The sequence below is a fragment of the Seriola aureovittata genome, chromosome 15, assembly GCF_021018895.1.
Source record: "Seriola aureovittata isolate HTS-2021-v1 ecotype China chromosome 15, ASM2101889v1, whole genome shotgun sequence".
Taxonomy (NCBI): domain Eukaryota; kingdom Metazoa; phylum Chordata; class Actinopteri; order Carangiformes; family Carangidae; genus Seriola; species Seriola aureovittata.
The window spans coordinates 23752660-23773597 of NC_079378.1; the positions used below are offsets into that span (position 1 = coordinate 23752660).

At 43.1% G+C, this 20938-nt stretch overlaps 1 protein-coding gene across 4 annotated transcripts in view; it reads right to left on the minus strand.

Annotated features, from left to right (window-relative positions):
- The window catches only part of specc1 (sperm antigen with calponin homology and coiled-coil domains 1), a 69224-nt gene that overhangs the window by 46455 nt on the left and 1831 nt on the right, over positions 1-20938 (minus strand). Inside the window, exons 1-4 of one of the 4 annotated variants that reach the window (XM_056397197.1) lie at positions 12612-12766; positions 11615-11772; positions 8053-8237; positions 7784-7919 (exon numbers count right to left, since the gene is read on the minus strand). In XM_056397197.1, the coding sequence (XP_056253172.1) occupies positions 7784-7919; positions 8053-8214 (298 nt within the window). In that variant the 5' untranslated portion in view covers positions 8215-8237; positions 11615-11772; positions 12612-12766. Of the gene's footprint in view, positions 1-7783; positions 7935-8052; positions 8238-11614; positions 11773-12611; positions 12767-20938 lie in introns of those variants that run through there. The other 3 variants (XM_056397195.1, XM_056397196.1, XM_056397198.1) reach the window with 3 other exon arrangements.

Below are 20938 nucleotides of genomic sequence, written 5' to 3' on the forward strand. Positions count from 1 at the left end.
GGGCTGGGGATCAGAGGCCACCCCAGGCTTTCTGTACCATTTTCCCTGCAGCACACACAGCAGGGGACAATAGCATTGGGGTGTGTGTGTGTGTGTGTGTGTGTGTGTGTGTGTGTGTGCTAGTTTAGGTGGGGTTGGGTGAAGCTAGTATGTAGATGGCTTGTTATTTTCTGTCCTCTCTCATTCACAATGTATGCACAGGTTAAATATTAATGATGGCAGGAGCTACAGGGAGAAACCAAGTTGGAAGGGAGAATGACTTTTCATTTTCAGGATCTTCTTGGATCCCAAATATTCCCTGTTGTGTTTTAGTAAGTGCATGTGTGGAAAAACAGAAACTACTCTTTCACACTACAGGCACACTGCTGTTAAAAGTTTAAAAAAAATAATAATTAAAATGGATCTTAGTTATACTTAATTGATCTTATACCTTTTATAAAAACATTATTTTATAGATGAAAACTTTTGAAAACAGCAGTGACTCAGGCAAACTAATAATTATTTACTTGTACTAGAAGTGACAGCAACAGTGTTTTACTGCTACTATTTCATCCAGCTATCTATGATACAGTTTGGTACACTGATGGTCAAAACTTTAAATGCTCCGCATGAACAAAAATCAGTATCATGTGCTATTTATCAGAAATTAAAATTCATCTTATCTTCATCATCAATTTTTCAAAGCCATACTTGACACAGATAGACACTGATATTTTTAGTTGTATGAGCATCTATGTTGCGTAAGCTCCCAACTACCAGCTTCTTTCTGTCGTGTTTCACTGCTGAGAAGAAACGTGGAAATAAAAATGAATTTGTGGTTGTAGCTGAATTTCTTCCTCAGTGTGTATTTGATGCATAAAATACTTTAAGCTTCGGCCAGAAAAGCCTTTTAAAAATTCTCCGGTAGCTGTAAAGAAGGTCTATCTTGCTGCATGATTCTGCCCACATCAGGTTGAATATTCAGCGCTTTGATATCATACTGTACACGGCGACTCCCGAGCCTTTCATTTGAATACTGCACAAACTGTTGGTAGACTTTTCCTCTTCCTTTCTTAATATTCTCCTCTCTCCTCGTCTCGGAGCAGCACATCCACCTTAGTAAACAAACATGCCTGTAATCCAGCTAAGAATGTTCTCCTCACCGCAGGACGTCCATCTCTGTGAGCCCAACAGGCCTCTTTCAAAATCTGGCAGGGCCGTTTCTCTCCGTCTTGCATCTCGAGGGGACTTTCTACGGTCACAAGCTTCTCAAGAGAGGAATTTGAGACTTGATGCCAAAGCTGTGGTCAACAAACCTTAAAAGGGAGCAGGTGTGTTTGTGTCTGAGTCGATGCAAGAGCTGCAGATACAGTGTTAATTCTGGCCCTTTAGATGAGCTGTGTTGAGTAGGAGTGCAGCTATTCCTGCTCACCATAATCCTTTTTACACTGCATGCATAATAAACGGAGGAGTACACTATCACACTGTATATACTGTAATGTACACAGGACAGGGCATTATGTGTAATTCCCCATGCATATTGGTGCGTGTCTATCTGCATGTGTAAGCATGTATGTCCCTCTTACTGTTTGTGCTACTGTGCGTCTGCCATGGCTGAGTGCTTATGCAGGTTGAGTCGTCCCAGTGGGCTGAGGCATGTTTGATTAATTCATCTGACAGATAGAGGAGCTCAAGGTCCATACTTCTCCCTCCTCCCGCCTCCCAAACACTGACACACACAGACAGGGCCCTGCTGGGACCACATTACTGCTGTCTGGAGTCTGAGTTGTGCATAGTAAAGCTCACACACACGCTGGGTCCATAATATTTCCTGCTTGCCTTTGTGTCTCTGCTCTGCCTCTCCTTGACTGAGACTGTTAAGGTCAGCCGACACTTGCATCATACATCCATCTTCCTTTCTCTCCCCACAGTGAATTGGCTCCACGAGGAAATGACACGAGCTACGAGGTGATTAACAGGGAAACGGAAAGACGTCTGTGTTGTTAGCAGACTTCACATATGGCGAACAATCCGAGAGGAACCTCCAGTCCATCGCTCACTGACAGCAGAGCTCTCATCCAGCAGGGGCCGGGACGTCACAAAATTAACGGCGTGTGTTTGGTTGATGGTGATTTAGGGAATGATACAGCAAAAAATATTTCTGCTACCCTGTAAAATGCATTTGAATCAGCGTGTAGCAAACAGCATGTAACATCTCTCCTCGACTTCACGAATCATGACATTAGCAGAGGAGACTGACGCCACATTACGGCTGGGAAATTATTTTCATTTAAGATTACAGTTTTGGTTTCCAACGATTATGAAAAGAAGATGAACCGATGATTTTGCCACGTTCTGTTTAGTAACAAATTTCATCCCTTTTATCCACTTCCTGGTTACGTGTCAGCGAACGTTAGCAACGCCGGTTCAGAGTCGGGCCAGCCTTTAATTTCCTTAGACTGAGGCAGGTACTGAGTTTTCAGTATGTAACAACACATTTGATCTAATTTATTCTGGTCTAAATTATCTTTATTTACCCTTTTTTATATACTGAATATATGATTAGTGGTTGTGGAAGTACACTAATTATTATTTATTTTGATCCATGATTAAATCTTTAATTGTATATATTTAGATTTTATTTATCTAATTTTTTTAACACTTTTTTTATTTTATTTTCTGTTGAATTGAATTTAAAGTTGAAGAAAGTCAACTGTTTTTTAAGTTTAATAAATGCGTGGTGTTTCTGAAGTCATTTATCAATTTATTTCAATTTATTAATTAAATAAATTAAGTTAATTTATGAAGTGTATTACACTGACGCGTGTCACTCAGCAGAATGACACTGTGCAGCAGAAACACACTGACAGCTCTTTTCAAATGTGCAAACACTCAACACACTCAACATGTTTGTTCTTTACCAGGAGGCAGAAAGTGATACTAGCTGCTGCCAAATATTCTCTGACAGATCATGGAATATTCTATGAAACAGGGCGAAAGCTACAAACCTCCAATAACCCAGCTGGATTTAGTATCAGACACTTGTATCAGCAGAGGCGGAGCAGTGAAATCTGAATATCTATTCATTTAAGAGAAACCAACACGGAAACGACTCGCTGAAGCATGTTCACATTAAGCTTTACACTCCTATTAACAATCAGCGTGACAGCACTGACGTAACGAAGGTGAAGGTCTGTCACTGAAGTGACTGTTCATAAAGTTATGTCCTGCAGTCGCCCCTACTGGGCTTGTTATTTATAGAGCAGGACAGTCTTATCTCCTTCTGTCTCTTCCCCTTGCTCTCTCCACAGGGACTCCTCTCCAAGTGAAAGCTTTACTGAATTATTGATGAGGCGTTTTAAATAAGTCATCAGGATGAGGCTGGGTTTTAACCCGTTGTCTGACAGCGCGGTAGAGTTGGTAAAGCGCCAACTGGGATAGGAGCAAGACTCCATTAGCAAAAATAACAGTTTTGCACGGCATGCTGTGAGGGCAGGCGAGGGTGGGGTCAGACCGGACACCTTTAGCCAATACTGGTGTGTGTGTTTGGCGTTTTAATGTTATTGCGTTTTTTGGCGCCTAATGCAAGTATACTGTAGTTACTCTGCTTGAATATTGTTTTTTATATTCAATTAATCATAGTCGCAAAACGGCCAAGTGCAATATCCAAATCGCAGGAGCTGCAATTCTTTGAAAGACCGTCAGTGAAGCTTCATCCTACGAATCACAGCAAGAAAAATATTAGGTACAAGACCCAACAACAATCACGTCATCATCATTAGCATATTTTCTTTTTCCAGAGAAAGTGAAATGCAAAAATGACCATTCCCACAATAATTATGACTCATATCGAAAAAATCTGCCAAAAATAATAGCAATATGATTTTTCTTGGATATCGTCCAGCTCTGTTTTAATGTTTAGGAGGATAAAAGCCTTTTCTCACACAAAAACAGTGACTACAGTGACGTCTGTCATTTGCGTTACAATGCTCATAGCTGATATTTAGATGAAGATGAGACGGTATTGCAATAATATTTTCAGAGATGATGAAAAAATGGCAGTTTATGGACAAATTTGGTTGATTTCATCCAGAGAAAAAGGAAACCACTGATCAGCTACCCGACAGGAGACCGACTGCTGCACTAAACTCACAGTGCTGCGGTATTTTCAAAATTATACTAGTTAGCAGAAATATCATCTTTATTGTTTGTTTCTTTGATTTTCTACGCATGCACAGCATCTCACGCTCATCTGACCCAGTTCTGATCAAACGAACGCTGCATCTCCCCACTGCAGTCCTCATTCCTACGTTTAATTAGCACTGATTCGCTCAATGGGATGTGGGTACAATTACAGTTCATAGCAAGATGACATTCATTCAAGTGCATCGTTTGTAAAGGACAAAAGACGCTTGATGATTTTTCTCCCTCCATACAACTTCAGTAAGTCGTGTTTTCGCCGCTCAGTAACGATCCTGTCATGCATCCGGTCTGGTCACAGAATGTTCTTTAATGGCCTCTGAGAAAAGACTCAATTACTGCCTGTCAGGTACGATGACTGTGCCTCTGAGCCCAGTGAGTCCTGATTGCTTCTTGTCACTGTGTAATGTCATATATCAACTAGGGAGAAGCGCATCTGTTTATGACCAACCTGTTGGGTGACAATATCTCTGAGACAAGCCTGAAGACACGTCTCAGGACTCCTGTGAACATGTTAATCCCAAAATGTCATGCTGCAAATTTGGGATTCGGGAGATGTTTTTTCTTCCCTTCTGCGTCGATAAACACAGACAACTTATTTTTTTGAAGCACGACAACTCAAAGAGTTAAAAATACCACAGACCACCACCCCAATCTATATTCAAATCATGACATTTCCCCTGTGAGGATATTTCAGCCGAGCTCTCGGGGCAGGCGCAGTGACTTAGAGCTGAGGGCAGCAGGTTGAATGATGATCGTCGGTACTTGCATGCGTGGTTAACCGTCACTGCTCTTTCAGGTGTCTGATCTGATTTTCCACTTGCTCCTTGACTTGTTTTTTTATGACCTGTTTGACATATCCACTCATTGTCTGTCTTCATAAGTCTTGACATGCACTTTACCAGGTGGACGACCTGGTGGGAACCTCACGTGGAGCTGCGGCACCACTCTTACAGTAGGACAAGATACAGCTGTTAGTACACGATTGAGGATTTAAGTGTTCCATATATATATATAAATATGAAGTAAGTTACTTACTTCAAATGAAATGTTTGATGAGATCAAATCATCAATATTTTTTAATTGGGAACATAAAAGTGAATAAAGCTGGATAACTTTGTTTGAAGATAAAACACAGAAGATAACGTGTTTTTTTCGGGAAAAACAAATAGTCCATCTAACTGATGATTTAGCTTCTGCAGTGAAGATAAACATCCTGTTGAGATCAGCATAAGAAATGCAAAACAAGCTCAATATAAAGAGTCAGCTGATTTAACGTACAGGATACCAATAAGCCTGATATAAAATGCAGCTTCGTAACAGCATCAAAACTCATTTTAAAGAAGGTTTTTATTTTTGACCAGTAATTATTTAACAATATTTCCATCCTCAGCTTTGGTTGGCTGACAGAAGTAGGCCAGGCGCAGTCCGTTTAGAGTAATGAATTTGTCATGAACAGCACAAAGTGGGAACCTGTTCTTGTCCTTGGGTGTGAAAACACTTTGAGAAACCAAACTTTGGTTAATTAGAGCTCAGTCCAGTGAAAGCTGATCATGGTCTAATTGTGTGTGAAAGAGCCGAGAGCCTCGCTTGGCCCAGGTTTCTCAGCTCCTCTGGAGTCTTTTGTCAAGTAGAATTCAATTATCTTTTCTTCAGCACAACACAGCAGCCGCTTTGAAGAGGAACTTCACGAGAGCACAGGATCCACACACTGTGTCGACGGGCCTCCGTAAACAAACACAGTTATCCCTCACATTTTCCAAGGGTGCCCTGCGAACAACATCAATTACTGCAACCAAATCCCTGTCATTATCAACTGCCTTACATGTCCAACGTGCAATACGAGTTCTGCCATCAGGAGGAAGTGTAGCTGCTTTTATTTATCTGTTTATCTGTTTATCATAACAACATCCTTCTGATGATACGCAGTATTTTCAGCGACGAGGAAAAATGATAAGATAAAGTGTGCGATTCAACCTCAGGAAACAAACATGGATGTCAAGGACCACAAACTCCCAACAGCAGCGATGTGTCGTTCTCTAACCCTAGGAGGCGACAGTATTTGTTCCATACGTGTCTAAGCATCATTATCTGAGGTACGTCGCCTCATGTATCTCCACCCTTCCTCTGCCTTTCACACGTCTCTAATGTGTCACTTGAATTATTGCCGTAGATCTTCATTCTCTGAATTCTTACCACAAACCTTGTTCGCTGTAAAGACAGCAACTGGAGCGAACACAGATGGAAGTAATGACAAGTCATTCCAGTAAGACTGCACCGTGAAGCACCATCTTAAGACCTTGTCATGTGTACGACACATTCAGATAGATATGAACTAAAAGATTAAACACGCCTGTTTAAAAATTCTAGGTAGATTTTTTTTGGGGGTTGTGTGGCTGGTAGGAGAGGAGCTTGAGGGGGATGGGGGATGAATGTGTGGAAGCTGTCTATTTTCAGATAATAACTTAATATGGAACTTCAGAGCAAAAAGCACTGTATATAGTTCAGTATGAGACAGCTGCTTGGGATTCAGTTAAACAATAAGCAAATAAAGGTGTGAGAGCTGCTTCACTTCCCCTGAATGCTCCTTTCATGTTTGGCCAAATGTAAATATTACACCATGTTTACCATGAAACACGCAAGTTTTTGTATTATTGTTATGATGAACAAAATGTTTCTACCCACAATAACATTTATTTTTTCACTTGACTGAACTTGTATAACCCGGATGACTGTGACACTTTGTTCAGCTTAATAGATTTTGTATTTAAGGTGCGTTTCCAATAGTTTTTAGAATTAAACGCTCACTTCGACAGCAATGGTGGAGTGGAAGCCAAGGGTTTATCTAAAATAATGTGTGCTTACACTGTATTACTGTGTGTATGCCATAACAGAGCTCACAGTAACAGAAGCTCCCATTTCATTCAGAGCTTTGGGGTGTTTCTCTGTGAGTGACTGAACAACACAGACCACAATACAGCACTGTAACCTAAACCAAAACACAGCAACACAAACACAAAAACACACAGACACACACACACACACACACACACACACACACACACACACACACTAAAGTAAAATGACAACAAAACACCAGCCAATAACCCCACCAACATCATGTTTCTGCTCTTGCACTTGAATGAAGAAAAACTTTCATTTTTCCTCATTTGTCATCCAAAACACATCCTGCTGTTCACATGGCTGAGCAGATGTTGACTAAGGAGCAGACTATGAATGCACACAGTCTCTCAGTTCTGGACCCAAACCCAGAGAACCTTTGTCCTCCGCCACCTGCACCGAACCAGTGCCAACCGAACACGAAGAAAAGAGACACAGGAAGAAAAGGGACAAGTGTGAAGAGAAGCATCTCTCGAGCTGCTGGTTACCGCCAGCAGCTTTGGTGATGCGCTGTCGCCCTCTAGTGGCCGCAGGCGGTTAGTTCTCTCTCTTTAGATCTCTAAACCCCAACTACACACATGGACCACATCTATAGTTAGTTTACAGCTCCTGATTTTCAGCATCATATTCTTTTATTTTCATTAAACCAAGTCTCTGAAACTGTGGTTATGTGAAGACAAGAGTTCAGACAAGAGTTCCTTACCAGACGTGCTGCGAGGACGGGCCTCAGCCAGATCTGAGATGGCTCCGGTGGTCACAGTCTTCCTCATCCGGGAGCCAGAGGCAGCGGCTCCCAGTGCAGGCTTCGTCAAGGCGTCATCACTGCTGGCTCTTTTCAGCTAGAAACACCAGTGCTGTTAATACCAACACCATGGGTCTAATAAAGTTACAATAATGTTTCAGACATTTCATTTAACCAACATCACTCATAGAAATTTACGTTAGTAAGTGTGAGATTGGCGTGTGACTGACCCTGCTGAGGCGCTGTTCTGAGGCGAGCAGGCTGGAGGATCTAGTGGTCTTCATTGCTGTGGAGGTGGAGGATGAGGAGGAGGGGACCAAGGAGGCTTGCCTGGCTCGCTCCTGGAGTCCCGGCTTGGGCAGCCCCACCTTGGTGGCGCCCGCTTTCAGCATGGCTGTGTGTCAGCTAACTACACCTGAGAGAAGTCCAGAGAAGAGAGGACACCGTAAAATATCAAGCTTCTGAATCATTATCCTCAGGGCTGAAGAGTTCATCGAAATTGTGCAATATCCAAATCGCAGGAGCTGCAACTCTTTCGATAAAAAGGTAAAATGTGTCATAACAGACCATAAATGAAGCGTTGTGGTGCTACAGAGTCGCTCTGGCCTACAGGTCATATTCTCCAGACAGAAAGGAAAAAGTTTGTTTGGTAAAGAACGAACAAAAATCACATCATCAACATTTTTTCAATGAAAATAAAATGCAAAAATGACCACTCCAACTGAAATCATACCCATATATCACAATCAAAATATCTGCCCCAGTTATTCTCAAGACAAATGACGGCATTAATTTTCCTGTGTGTTCGCTGCAGAACAGCTCCCCTGCAGATTCTTCCAACACAGATGGTCAGTTTTGTCTTTTGGAAAGTTGCTCTGTCTTTACCACAATATCCACTGTCTGCCCCAAAAGCACCAAGAATATGAACATGATTTTCCATCAACAAAAGAATCACTTAGAACAACAAACATGTCTCTGAGAACAACAACAACAACACAACTGACATGGTGTAAAAATGGTTTCTGACACAAACAATCAATTTTATACAAAGCTGAAGTTTCTGTCTCCTTCCTTTGTGGGGCAGTGTAGATCTAAACATTTCCAGGACATTGTCACCACTGACAAAAGGATGTAGAAAAACAAAAAGTGGTTCAAATGTTTTACAGCAACCATATTATGAATAAAACATGTAGCCATGTTTGGGACTCCAGAATTGTTCCCTTCGAATACCACAGTACGGTAAAACTACAGGCGAAGCACAGAATAACAGGCGGCACCTTTGCTTTGTGTGAATAAGAACATTATGCTAACGCTGACTGCTGACATTTGTGGCCGTTCCAAAATATACAAGCTAAGAGCTGCTTCTGAGGGCAGCTAAGGTTAATTCAGTAGCCACACCATTGAACTACTTCCTGCTAGAGGGAGGAGACAGAACAAAATCTCTTATCTGATTTGTTCAAAGCAGCAGCACTGACCAGCACACAGCACAATCTCCACACATCTAGGAGGAGGTATGCAGCCAGCTACACTCACAGCTGCCATTCCTCTGTGAGGAGTTAAAACATATCACAATACTGGCTTGATTTTTCCCTTCTCCAACAGGATGTGGTCATACAGTCTGTTAAAGGTGTGCATGTGATGTCCAGACGGAAATGTACTCATCTGGACAAAGAGTAGCTGTAGGAAATGGAGAGATGGTGGAGTGCACTCAACCAAGGAGAGAGTGCACTGGTAAAAAGCTCTGCAGCTCCCAGTGGAGCGGCTGATTCATTGATCGGAGCTGAGGTAACCGGATCTTCTGCTCCGACAGACACAGGGAAACCCTCTCGTCTCTGCAAGCATGTACACAAGTTACCTCAGGACAGGGAGGACACTTTTTATCCCTCCGCTTTAATCTGTTTCTACTGATGTGTTTCGGTGGAGTGGCTGAAAATGTTGCATGTGAAGCAGGACAAATGATGCAGCAATAAAGATCTGCAGTGACCACCGGTCGGCAGTCCAACAAATAATGATATCATGGGTAAAAGGAGCAGTGGGGGCACCAGCCAACTCCAAGAATATAAACATCAGTCATTTGTCAGGATGTCCCAGGTCGGGACATTTTACCAAGCTAGTAAGTTCGAGAATGCTTGTGGGTGCTTGAGGACTTATCTGATTAAAGCACACTGTATGCACTCTGTTTTTTTCCTGTATGAGAGCATGTGTCTCCCTGCTGCTTCCATCATATGATACTTAGACCTCCCTCGGCGAGATCCTGTGACTAACTGCCCGGCCTGGTCGTCTAACACCTCAGCTGCAAGGCTCACCTCCCTTTAGATCAGCTTTCACGGCTACACGCGTTTGACTCGCTTCTAAACCTGCTCTGATGTTGGTGTGGGCTAAATGAGGAAGCGAAGCAAAATTGAGGATGTCCCCCCAGAGGCGATATTATTTTCATTTTTGAAACAGAAGGGAACTGAGCACCAACCAAACATTTTTCTGTAATAAATTAAATAAATCAGGAAACTGTGAAATGTTTGAAATGTTAACCTTTACACAAAAGCCTGTGGATCAAAGTCTAATCCACCTTCTTTGGACTTCTGCAGGACTCAGTTATGCAAATACGACCTCTCCATTTTCCTCTGCAGAGATACGATTCTCAGGAGCCAGAAGTGCGTCCCATTTACTTTACAGCGACCTAGTTTTGAAACCAAAATGTCTTTGAGAGACACGCAACATAGTTGAACTAGAATGAAGGCAGAGCGTGTGACCTGGGTATCTCTCTTCAAAAGAAACTCACCTGACAAAAATGACAAACATCTACTGACTTCAACTTCACCTCTGTTCAGACGGACAGAACAAGCATGTCGGATGATGACATCGTGCCTTAAACATGGCTGCTAAAAAAAGCTAAAAGTGGAATTTGCTCTGAAAAATACAAAAATAGAAAAGCAAATGTAATTTGTAGTCACCACAGCCATAAGTAATGGGTTGTCATCTGCTTTAATTACATTGCCTCCAAGAACAGGAACATGAATGTCAGGCTGAACATGGGATGGAGGAGCAGCAGAGCAGTTTCTGGACTGCTGCGATGAGATAAGGAGAAAGCACGAGGATCCAATACCAACTGAAAACAGTTATCAGTTTGAGTCTGGGTGAAAACAGTCACTTGCATGTCACCTGATCTGACACAACCCTGAGGAACAGGCAGATGCACTTTCATCACACAACCAAGATCAACCATGATACACGAGTCATTAGTCACTCTGCTTTGTTTTCTTTCTTCTCCTTTTGTTTTTGTCTGTTTGCTTCTGTTTGCCCACCCCCTCCTTCTCCCCTACAGGCTGCCATTGTCTTGCCTGGTAATATAAAAGTTTGATAAACTAAAAGAATTAAATAAAACACTGGAAATAGCTCAAGTCAAGATGCACATACACACCGCTGTTTTTCTACCCTTTAATTTAGCTTTAACTGATCCATTACGTTCACAATGACAGGTATAGAAAAGATCACGTCAACAATTACAATAATTTACTTCTACGAAAAAGTGGTATTCATAGTTTTCCTGAAAAAAGATCCACATTTATTTTACAGTGCAACTTACAGAAGAAACTCGTGCTCAGCAAAAAATAGGACAGAAGCTGAGACAAAACCAGTAATTACTCTACGACATAACAGTTACAGAGAAAATACCTCGTATGGACACGTTCATTAGACGAGTATGTAACTTAGCCAGTTCAGCTTGCCGCAACCTCAACTAGCCTCAGATTAGGTTGAGAAATCCAAGCCAACCAGTCCTGACCATTCTCTGACCTTAAATGCAGGTTGCTGTGGCACAGCGCAGGACGGGCCAGTGAGCACAGCCTCAAATGTTCAGTTCATGTGTTCGTGTGGGATACGGAGCTCCCTCCCGTCACTAGGAGCTCTGTGTATGAGAGCGAACGTGCTGTCGCTGCCATTTATACAGACATCTAAAAAAGAAAAAAGATCAGTGATCAGAGGGGAAACCGCAGACCTTCTGCAAAACCTGCTGCCTTCCTGTGGTGGCACCTAATTGGACAGAGTGCACTCAGGGTTGACTGCACTGCCTTACTACAATCAATTATTTTACTCTGAACAAATTCAAACAATTATCTATTTTGAATTACACCACATCTAGTTCAGATTCATTACAACTAACAACAAAGCACCAAAAGCAGCAACACAAGTGATTCAACTACTGAGCAGCTCGTAGTCTCCCGCCTGCAGTGGCTGTTAAAGGATATAAGACAGAGTTAAATGTGTCATCACATCCTTTCTTGAACGCTTTCCGGTCTTGCCCAGTGGTTGGTTGGCCATAACATAACAAGCTGTGAGGATGCCTTAAGCTTAAATACAGTCAGCTCAGGTTAAATACTGTTGTAAATCCTTGTGTTAATACTAGTTCTTCAGAGCACAACAAAGTTTGCTCAAGCCACTTTCCCTTTCACAAATATACTTTCAGTGTTTGACAGAAATGTGAGAAACCTGGCAGAAAAATCATCAGCAGATGTTCTCAGTCACTTTCTTCCTAAACCTATTATAAAATGACTCCAGTTTTCCCTCTTTCAAACTTTCCCATTCCAATACAACAGTCATCTATCACACCTTCAACCCTGAGTAAACCCCATTGTCCCATTTAAACTGGAAAACAATGAGTGAAGGTAAAACAACATGATCCAGTATCATCTGAGAGTTTAAGGTAGTGAGTAATGAGCAAGAGAGGGAGAAGGCAGAATGGTGTCACACACAAAAAAAAAGAAAAGCTAAAACCGTGGTGCAGTTCACTCACGTGTCGTACGGTACTGGATGCTGTCCCAGAGCCTGCCCTCCGCCTGAAGTACAAGTGACCAAAAATATTCACCCTTCACTGAGCTCCACGGAGAGAGTGTGAGGGCAAAAAACGAAGGGTCAGGAGTAACGGCTGTCTGCCTCAACACAGTCAGTCAGGATGAGGAAGTACTGCAGGCTGCCAACCGCTGTGCTGAGTGTGTGTGTGTGTGTGTGTGTGTGTGTGTGTGTGTGTGTGTGTGTGTGTGTGTGTGTGTGTGCGCCGGTGCCTCTTTCACTCTCTCTCATACCAAGAGGAAGGGAGCGACACAGTCTCAGCCATGGGTATGTTTTTCTCCTCTCGCAGTTTTTCCAGAGTTTTCCTCACTTGTGAAGAAAAGACAGCAAGAAAGGGAGAAAGGACCAGGAGGAGGAGGAGGAGGAGGAGGATTAGATCTCTAACATGTGGCATTGAGACTGCTGGGCCATGCACGGTCTGGATGAGGCTAACGGTTTTTATTATGACTGATCACACAGACTAAACCCTTATTATTGCAGGTTCCTTCAGTGGTTTACAATTCGATTTAACCTGTGACCACGTGTGCGGTTTGTAGACGAGACACAACCGTTCCATTGTATTCTTAAATTGAAAAACACAGCTGTATGATGCAAGCCCTTGCACTGTTTCTGTGCTCTGCATCTGAGGACTTAAGTACATTCTGACAAATACAAATAAAAATTGATATTAACATAGTTATGAGTTCTTTATTTCCACATGACCTGTAGGCTGTTTAGGCACAAACAGCAGCTACCAACGCTGACAAAGCCCGTCTTTGTCTCAGACACACTTCTTAATATGTGGGTGGATCATCTGTGGAGGGGTTTTCAGCGTATGCGCTCCCATACTGCTGTAATTTGGGTCCAACAACGTGTGGCATGCCAAGGCCATAGAGCATGTGGGTAGAGAGCATACTGAGCTCTGGGCTGCGTTGAAACGGGCTCCAGTTTGTGGCAAGTGGTAGACGGAGGAACTTGGTCTGACCACACCCCTACACCACCACAAAAACTGCTTTTTAAAAAAGAGAGCACTGCAAAGGGTTGAGGAACAGTTCAGAAAGCTTTTTTTAGACACTGCGCACTGATTCACACCCTGCTGCAGATACAGATTCTGAGTGTGATTTCATGGACACTGCGGGTTTTTGTCAACACTGATTCTGTGATGTTGCTGCCGGAGCCACTGGAGACCAAACACAGCACCATCCCTGTGACTGTTCGCCGCCGCCAGCACTCACATATATTGTACCTGTGTGGTAACTGTGGTTTAGGAGAGATCTACTGAAATCATCTGTCGTGACACACACTTCTTGTCAACAATCTAACTTTTGTTTAATTTTGTCTTTTCCATGGAAAGACATGGACACAAAGGCGGCTTTGTTTTCTGTTCCAGTCTACCTGGTATGAAAGCTGCAGGGCTGAATAAACACACAGGGGCAATATTTCAAAAACTTTACAGCCAATTTGTCTTTACTGTAAACCACACAAGTTAAGAATTCATATTATAATAAAGGGCTGGTTCTGTGAGCCATCCAAATATGTAAATAGTTGTCGAGACATTTCACTCAGAATTGATCAGTATGAGGCTGTCGCTCGGTGAAACGTCAGGATATGAATGATATGTCACTGAGAAAACACTGTGCTGCTCTTGGCACCAGATAAAGAGTCAGGTGATCTCCAAATTCATTAGGATTCCTCCTCTGGATATCAGCTGATATCTGTCAAGAAAAAACAGAGCTGTGACTCTAGAAGAGAAGGCCATACTGCTAGCATTGCTAAAAATGATTTACCCTCCAGGGGGGAAAGAATTACGTCTTGGGAAGGGTGAAGACAGTGTTTTACTTCCTTTCATACACATGGTGTCACCAGGAGTTTCACCAGGAGGACGTAGCACGCGTCCCGCTCCGTACAGGTGCCCAGAACAACCTGCAGGAGTCACCAGTGCAGCAAGCAGTATATCACTTCCCCAATGGTAAGATAACACAGATACACTGGGACACATGTCCAAATATAGAACATATACTCAGAGGACGAGCGAAGAACCATCTTTGCACTTCCTGTCCAGCTCTCTTACTCACAAACACCACAATGAGAGACCAGTAATTACCAGTATACTGACCATCTCCAAGCCATAAAAATAGCAAACTTATGCATGAGGACATTTCTAAGAAGCTTCCATACTGCCAAAAGTGAACACTTACAGAGAGGGTGAAGTGGGAAATAGGAAACAACAGACCCCTGGAGTATGAAACAGACCAATCATTAATAACTAATGAACATAAAGTCACGCGGCTCTGTGGAGGCTCACTAGTTGAAGTGGCTCTCGGGGGATTCCTGTCATTGTGTGACACAAGAGGCTTGTCAGATGAAACCAGCAGCAGGCCAGGAGCGCTGCAGCTCCTGAGAGCCGCCTGTTTCTTGCTCTCTTCCTTTTTCCTCCCTCTGTCCACAGGAAAAAGCACTGAGTCAGACTCTCCACACAGACACAACACAGGATATGAAAGCAAATGTAACATGTGCAGTGATGATGATTCACCCGAGTGTCAGGCTAAATATATTGCTTTTTCCATGGTCTGTAATCAGAGCCTACTCTCTTTATAAATACAAATGTTGAGACAACTGCTGACAAATTTAGAATAATTGTAAAGATACAGCATTACAAATTCAGTGTCAAGTTGCGTTCATGTGCAGAAAGAAATTCAGCTAATGTGGCAATGACCTAACCCTAAAAATAAACATGCAATTAAATATGGATTAAATAAGTATGAACATCCATTACAATTCACAGAAACAAAGCCTCCTGCCTCCATTTTCAGGGATCAAGCTGTGATTTCACTGAGCATGCAGAACTACAGCAGTAAGGAGTGGATGGTTTATTTAACTTTAGTGAGGAACCTAGTTTTTCACATTATACAACATATAAAATAAAGATGAACTGGCCAAGGTACAAGCCAAGGATACATGGCTACAAGAAACACAATTTAATTAGCTTTTATTTTAGTCTAATTTAAACTAAAATCTTATATAACCATGCTGACATGTACCATGAGACGCTGGCTGGATACTGATCAAAGTGTATCAAGAACACTGGAAATAAGCCTCTTACAAATGAAAGCAGAGATTATACTGTGTGTCTGTTGGTGTGATGTTGATGCCACTGAGTGCTGTTACTAAATAAACATATAATACTGTAGATCCATTTCACTCTAATATAAGTCTGTTATTTCAGAGAATAATGTTGCAGTAGGAACTTGTGTAAAAGGCAAACACGTTAGCTTACGTGCATATATTAATGGATTAATTGTGCTTCACCACGCTGGCAGCTCTGAAGCATCTGTACAGCACCTGGATCTAAGGAAGCGCCGTGTGCAAACTCATTATCTCGGGTAAAGTGAAACAGGAAGAGCGTGGGATTAGTCTGTGCCTCATGCTGTGAGACGGTCTCTGTTCTCCCTCTGGGTTCCCCATTTAGTCTGGACGGATCTGAAACCAGTACACAAGAAAAACACAAACCTCCTTCCCCGACGCTGCATCAGGAAAGTTGCTGCCTAGTTTCACCCAAAAACAATGCTGCAAACGTGTGAAATTTTCTGCCGTCAGTAGCAATTTGTGAGAGTTGTGAGCAAAGCCGAGACGCCAAACACACTCGAATGCCTACAGCTGTACAAATATTAGCAGACTTTAAACGGTTCAAACTGCACTGTGGGAATGGAGAACCTGAACCTGCAGCTAAGATTCAGCAGCTCTGTAAGTGGTATGTACTGTATATGCTTCTATGTATTGTGTTTGAGGCTATTGACTACCATGCTAACGCAGAGACAATGACTTGAAATATCGCTAGAAAGAGTAAAACAAGAACCGTAACATCCCCTCGAGTATGGTATTATAATTTTCAACCAAAACACAGAGAAACTACTTCTCAGCATCTGAATATGAAACAGCCTGAAGACGAGAACTGCTGCTTAAATCAGCATCTTCTAGCACAAGAGGAGATGAGAGGAAAGCAGAGCTGCTGAGGAAAGTGCTGAGTTGATCATTTCCTTTGATCTGGACACAGATCAATAGGTAGCATGCTACGGGCCCGTACAGCAGGGGGTTCCCAAACTGTCAAAATAATATGCGTTTGCTTTGGACCCCTGGCTCATTAATAGTGACGCATCATGTGGGAGAGGAGGAAGTTCAATTCCCCATTTTTCAAAAATATCAACACTTTGAGAACACCCACAACTTTGGTCGAACTTTAAAGACTTCTTACTCCCAGATTACCAACTTATTACCAAAAATAAATGGTGTATATTTCACATTAGCAGTCCTCTCTCAAGACAAGTGCGCCCGTTAACTGTTCTGCTGTTGATGATAAATGCTACATGTGGCATTTATTAACTTAATGAACACTAATAAAGTTAATTCCTTCAAAGAAATCTGGATATAAGCATCTACATCCTGATGTGTTTGGCCTCGTCCCAACGAGGAATTACCGATGTATTGAACTGTGCCACCTCACAGCAGTCACAGACGTCCATTATCTCCCAAAAAACCTGCAACAGTGCTGCTACTGCTGCTGCATACAGTAGTAGGAGCTGAGACAGATACAGTCTTCATGCATATTTCATTCGCTTCACCCTGCGTTTCATCTTTCTCAGAGCCGAGCTCCCTTGAGGCCGAACTTCCTGCTCTGATGGTGTCAAAGTTCTTGTCTAATAAACAGTCAGTCAGGGCCACGTTGCAGAAAACTTCAGCTGCTTTCCTGTCTGCCCGCCTGGCTGCATGTACAGTGAGTGGGCGGATTCCATAGAAACGCTAGCATAGCATCCATGAGAACTGTGAGGGAATAAAAAGACAACCACTAAACAGAGCTCAGTGTTTTTCCACAATGGAACATCATAGTACGAGTGCCACCGAGTACAATCACTGTCCAACCCAGAAAGCAGCGTTCCCTCCCTGGTGTCCTTTGACTTCACAACAGCACACAGGCCTGTGGCATGAGAGCTATTTGATGTGCACTGTGGGTGTGTTCAATTTAACTTGGGTCAAGGGAGACCCAAAGACATTTCAATGGGTGAGACATCTTTCAGCTATCAAGCAAACAATTTACCGACACTCCCCACACACACACAGGCACACGCGCGCGCGCACACACACACACACACACACACACACACACACACACACACACACACACACGTGAATGTCACAGATGTAAACCTGCTCATCCTGTTCACCTGGATGGGATAAACCAATAATATCACATCATCTGTTTTATCCCCGACGTGCACATCACACTTGTACCAAGACACTGTCCGTGCTCTCGGGCTACATACAGCAGTACATACGTAAAGACCATATCTCTACTTTTACTTCAGAAGTGGCCCAGATGACCCATTTACAGAAAGAGCAGCATTCCTCGAAGCCAGTGAGTTAGACTGTGATGCTTGTCAAGTATGCAGTCTGTTTCCTGGACGATGCTGAATTAAAAACAGAGCCACGGGGAAAAAAGACGCTTGGAGCTGCCTTCCTTCACAGCTACCATTTACACCTCTCAGACAGAAATGCATTGCTCTGCCAGTGCAATCCATTTTTCTCCACTGGCCTTTCGGTATATGACACATGGGGGGGGGGGGGGGGGTAAAATAGAGACGGCAGCCTGGCAAAGATGTGGAAGCAGGGAGCCATCCGTGCCTTTGCAGAGCAGAGGCACTGAGTTAAAATATCATGCAGAATTAACTCCAGCCTGCTCACAGCGCACTGAGCAGCTTCACATTCGGTCACAAATAGAGGCGCTTCTATTTATTCATCTGACTGAGCGCCACACCAGCTCTCATTCCTGCTCCAATCAGTTCATCGCCCCTTATCTCCTCAATTAAAGCCTCCGCCACTGCAGCAAAGGACGTGCCACTCCAACTGTATGCAGACCAGACCTCGCCTCCTGAGAATAGATAACAACTCTTTCTTCTGAGATCACACTGAGTGCTTTCCCCGAATGTGTGTGTGTGAGAGTGGGGAGGAGATCCGACCGACCACAGCAGGCAGAGAAATGTGTTTCTGACCATGTTAGTGTGAGTGAAGAGTGAGAGCTGCTGTAAAGACTGAATAAATGGTCACATGGAGACAACCAAGAGTGCTCCTTCAAACAGACCTCAGACCACAAAACTCAAGTCATGCTACATATATGAATGAAGTGCCTTGGCTGTTTTAACACCGTGTCACTCTGCTGTGCTGAGACCCAGTGAACAGACCTGCAGCTCAGGACTCATGAACCGTACAGTCAGACCCCCTCCCTGGTAAAACATCTACCACCAATCAGGCTAAAGGCGCATTTACATGTAATCTGTTTACCACTGACTTTGAATCCATGCACAACATCTCGGCTCTCATTTATATGTATTTTCAAACATCACAGCTCATTTCGAGAAGACAACTTGCATCTTACGCAACACATTGCTTCAAACTGTTAATTCCTAATAGCTTTACCTGATAATGTATGCTGGGAAATTGTTGCTCAGTTAATCCCTTCATAAAGCTGCACACAGTGTTTGCACTTTGTGCACTTGTGGACCTGCACAGCTTCCCAAACTGCTCTGACAGCCAACAGGAAATTCTCTATCTGGTCTTGAATTTGTTTAGAGATACAGTCATTTCCACCTCAAACCACATTTTGTATCAACAAAGATTTACTGCTCAAGATGAAATTTCATCATAAATGAAGCCATTTGCATTGCGAATATCTACGACATGTGTATAATGTTGTTGCCCCTCTAACAGAATTAAAAACACAGAACCGTCACTCCACATTGACTGACAGGTCATCACAGGCTAACACTATGCAGCAAGTAATGGACTCCATGACCTCAGCACCTCCAGGATCAGCTCCACCATCGGGTTCAGGAGGACGGCCGAGAGGTTCAACCCGGTACGGCTCGTGACCGCTTTGATCCTCCAGCTCATTATTGTGGGGAGTGGGTTGGTGCTCTGGTAAAGATTGGCATCCCACCTATATGACTGAGGCCAAAGTTTCATGCTACATGGTGAGAGTCATTTTCAGTCTCTGTCTCAATATAAAATCCCTGACTTCTGAGTCCTGACGTTTTTATTATATTATTTTTTTGGCCCCATACATTAGAGAGAGGTGTGTCCACACATTAGGACATGAGAATGATTGTATAGTAGAGTTATATTGAGTCTTCAGGTGATTGTTATGGTGGTATCTCCTTCCATAGAGCATAAGTAGGAAGTGAATTCAGCCTCTGAGCATCTGAAGTGAGCAGCGAGCATGTGACGCACAGTGGAGCAATACATCACTGCAGCATCTGCCTTTCATCCTTCTTACAGAGCTGGACAAGGTCACTACAAATATTATCACCCCACCCCCACCCTGACTCATTTCATATGTCATGTTACAGCATGCGGATGAAGAACTCCAGCGCCTCTGCTAATTTTCTACTCAGCATCCCCAAGTGTGTTGTTAACAAAAGTGAAACCGGGACACCATCACAGCCCGGCCATATTCCTGAGAGTGTGGAACACACCGAGAGGAGACTTTGCATTTAAATTCTTCCCACTGAGCACAGCAGACAAGGAGATCACCACTGAACAACGGTGCTCCCCACATAACCCCTTACTATAAATAGCAAGCCAGTGACAGGAACTGCCCGGATAATGAGTTGAACAGAGGATGAGAGCCTCTACACGAAAGACAAGAGAGATTTGGTGCTCCAGGTTCTACGAGGACATACACAGTGTTAGCCCAGGTGGGAGTGTTTGTGCTTGCCTCCATCAGTGACAAACACAGAGGCCATGTGATCAATTATAAACTCAAACAGACAGATGCTCATTTGGCAATCCTATTAGCTGCTGACAGATGTCTTCATGTAATAATCCTGCTTGCAAACACATCATAAACACCCCCACCCAGCAGTAACTGTGGAAGTGGATCACCCACTTGACTCCGTGCTACAGCCTGAATGACGATCATCATCACACCGAGACAACACAAGCCTCCCTCGGTGCTACCTAGCATGGCCTGTCCCAAACACAGCCAAGAGGCCAAACGACAGATTCCCAAATATTTCCCCTTCTTGAATGGTTAACCATGAAAAAAAACAAAAAAAACAAAAGCTGTAATTACCTACAAACAACATGCACATTGACTGCATCATAAATGACTGGTGCACTTCTCGTATTTGAACTCTATTTCCTTGTGGCATAATCAAAAGGAACAGAGGAAACTGAAAGCTGTCATTTGTTGCCCGTTTGGTTTCTCCCAAAGGACCCATGCATGTACCACTGCAAGGGCCG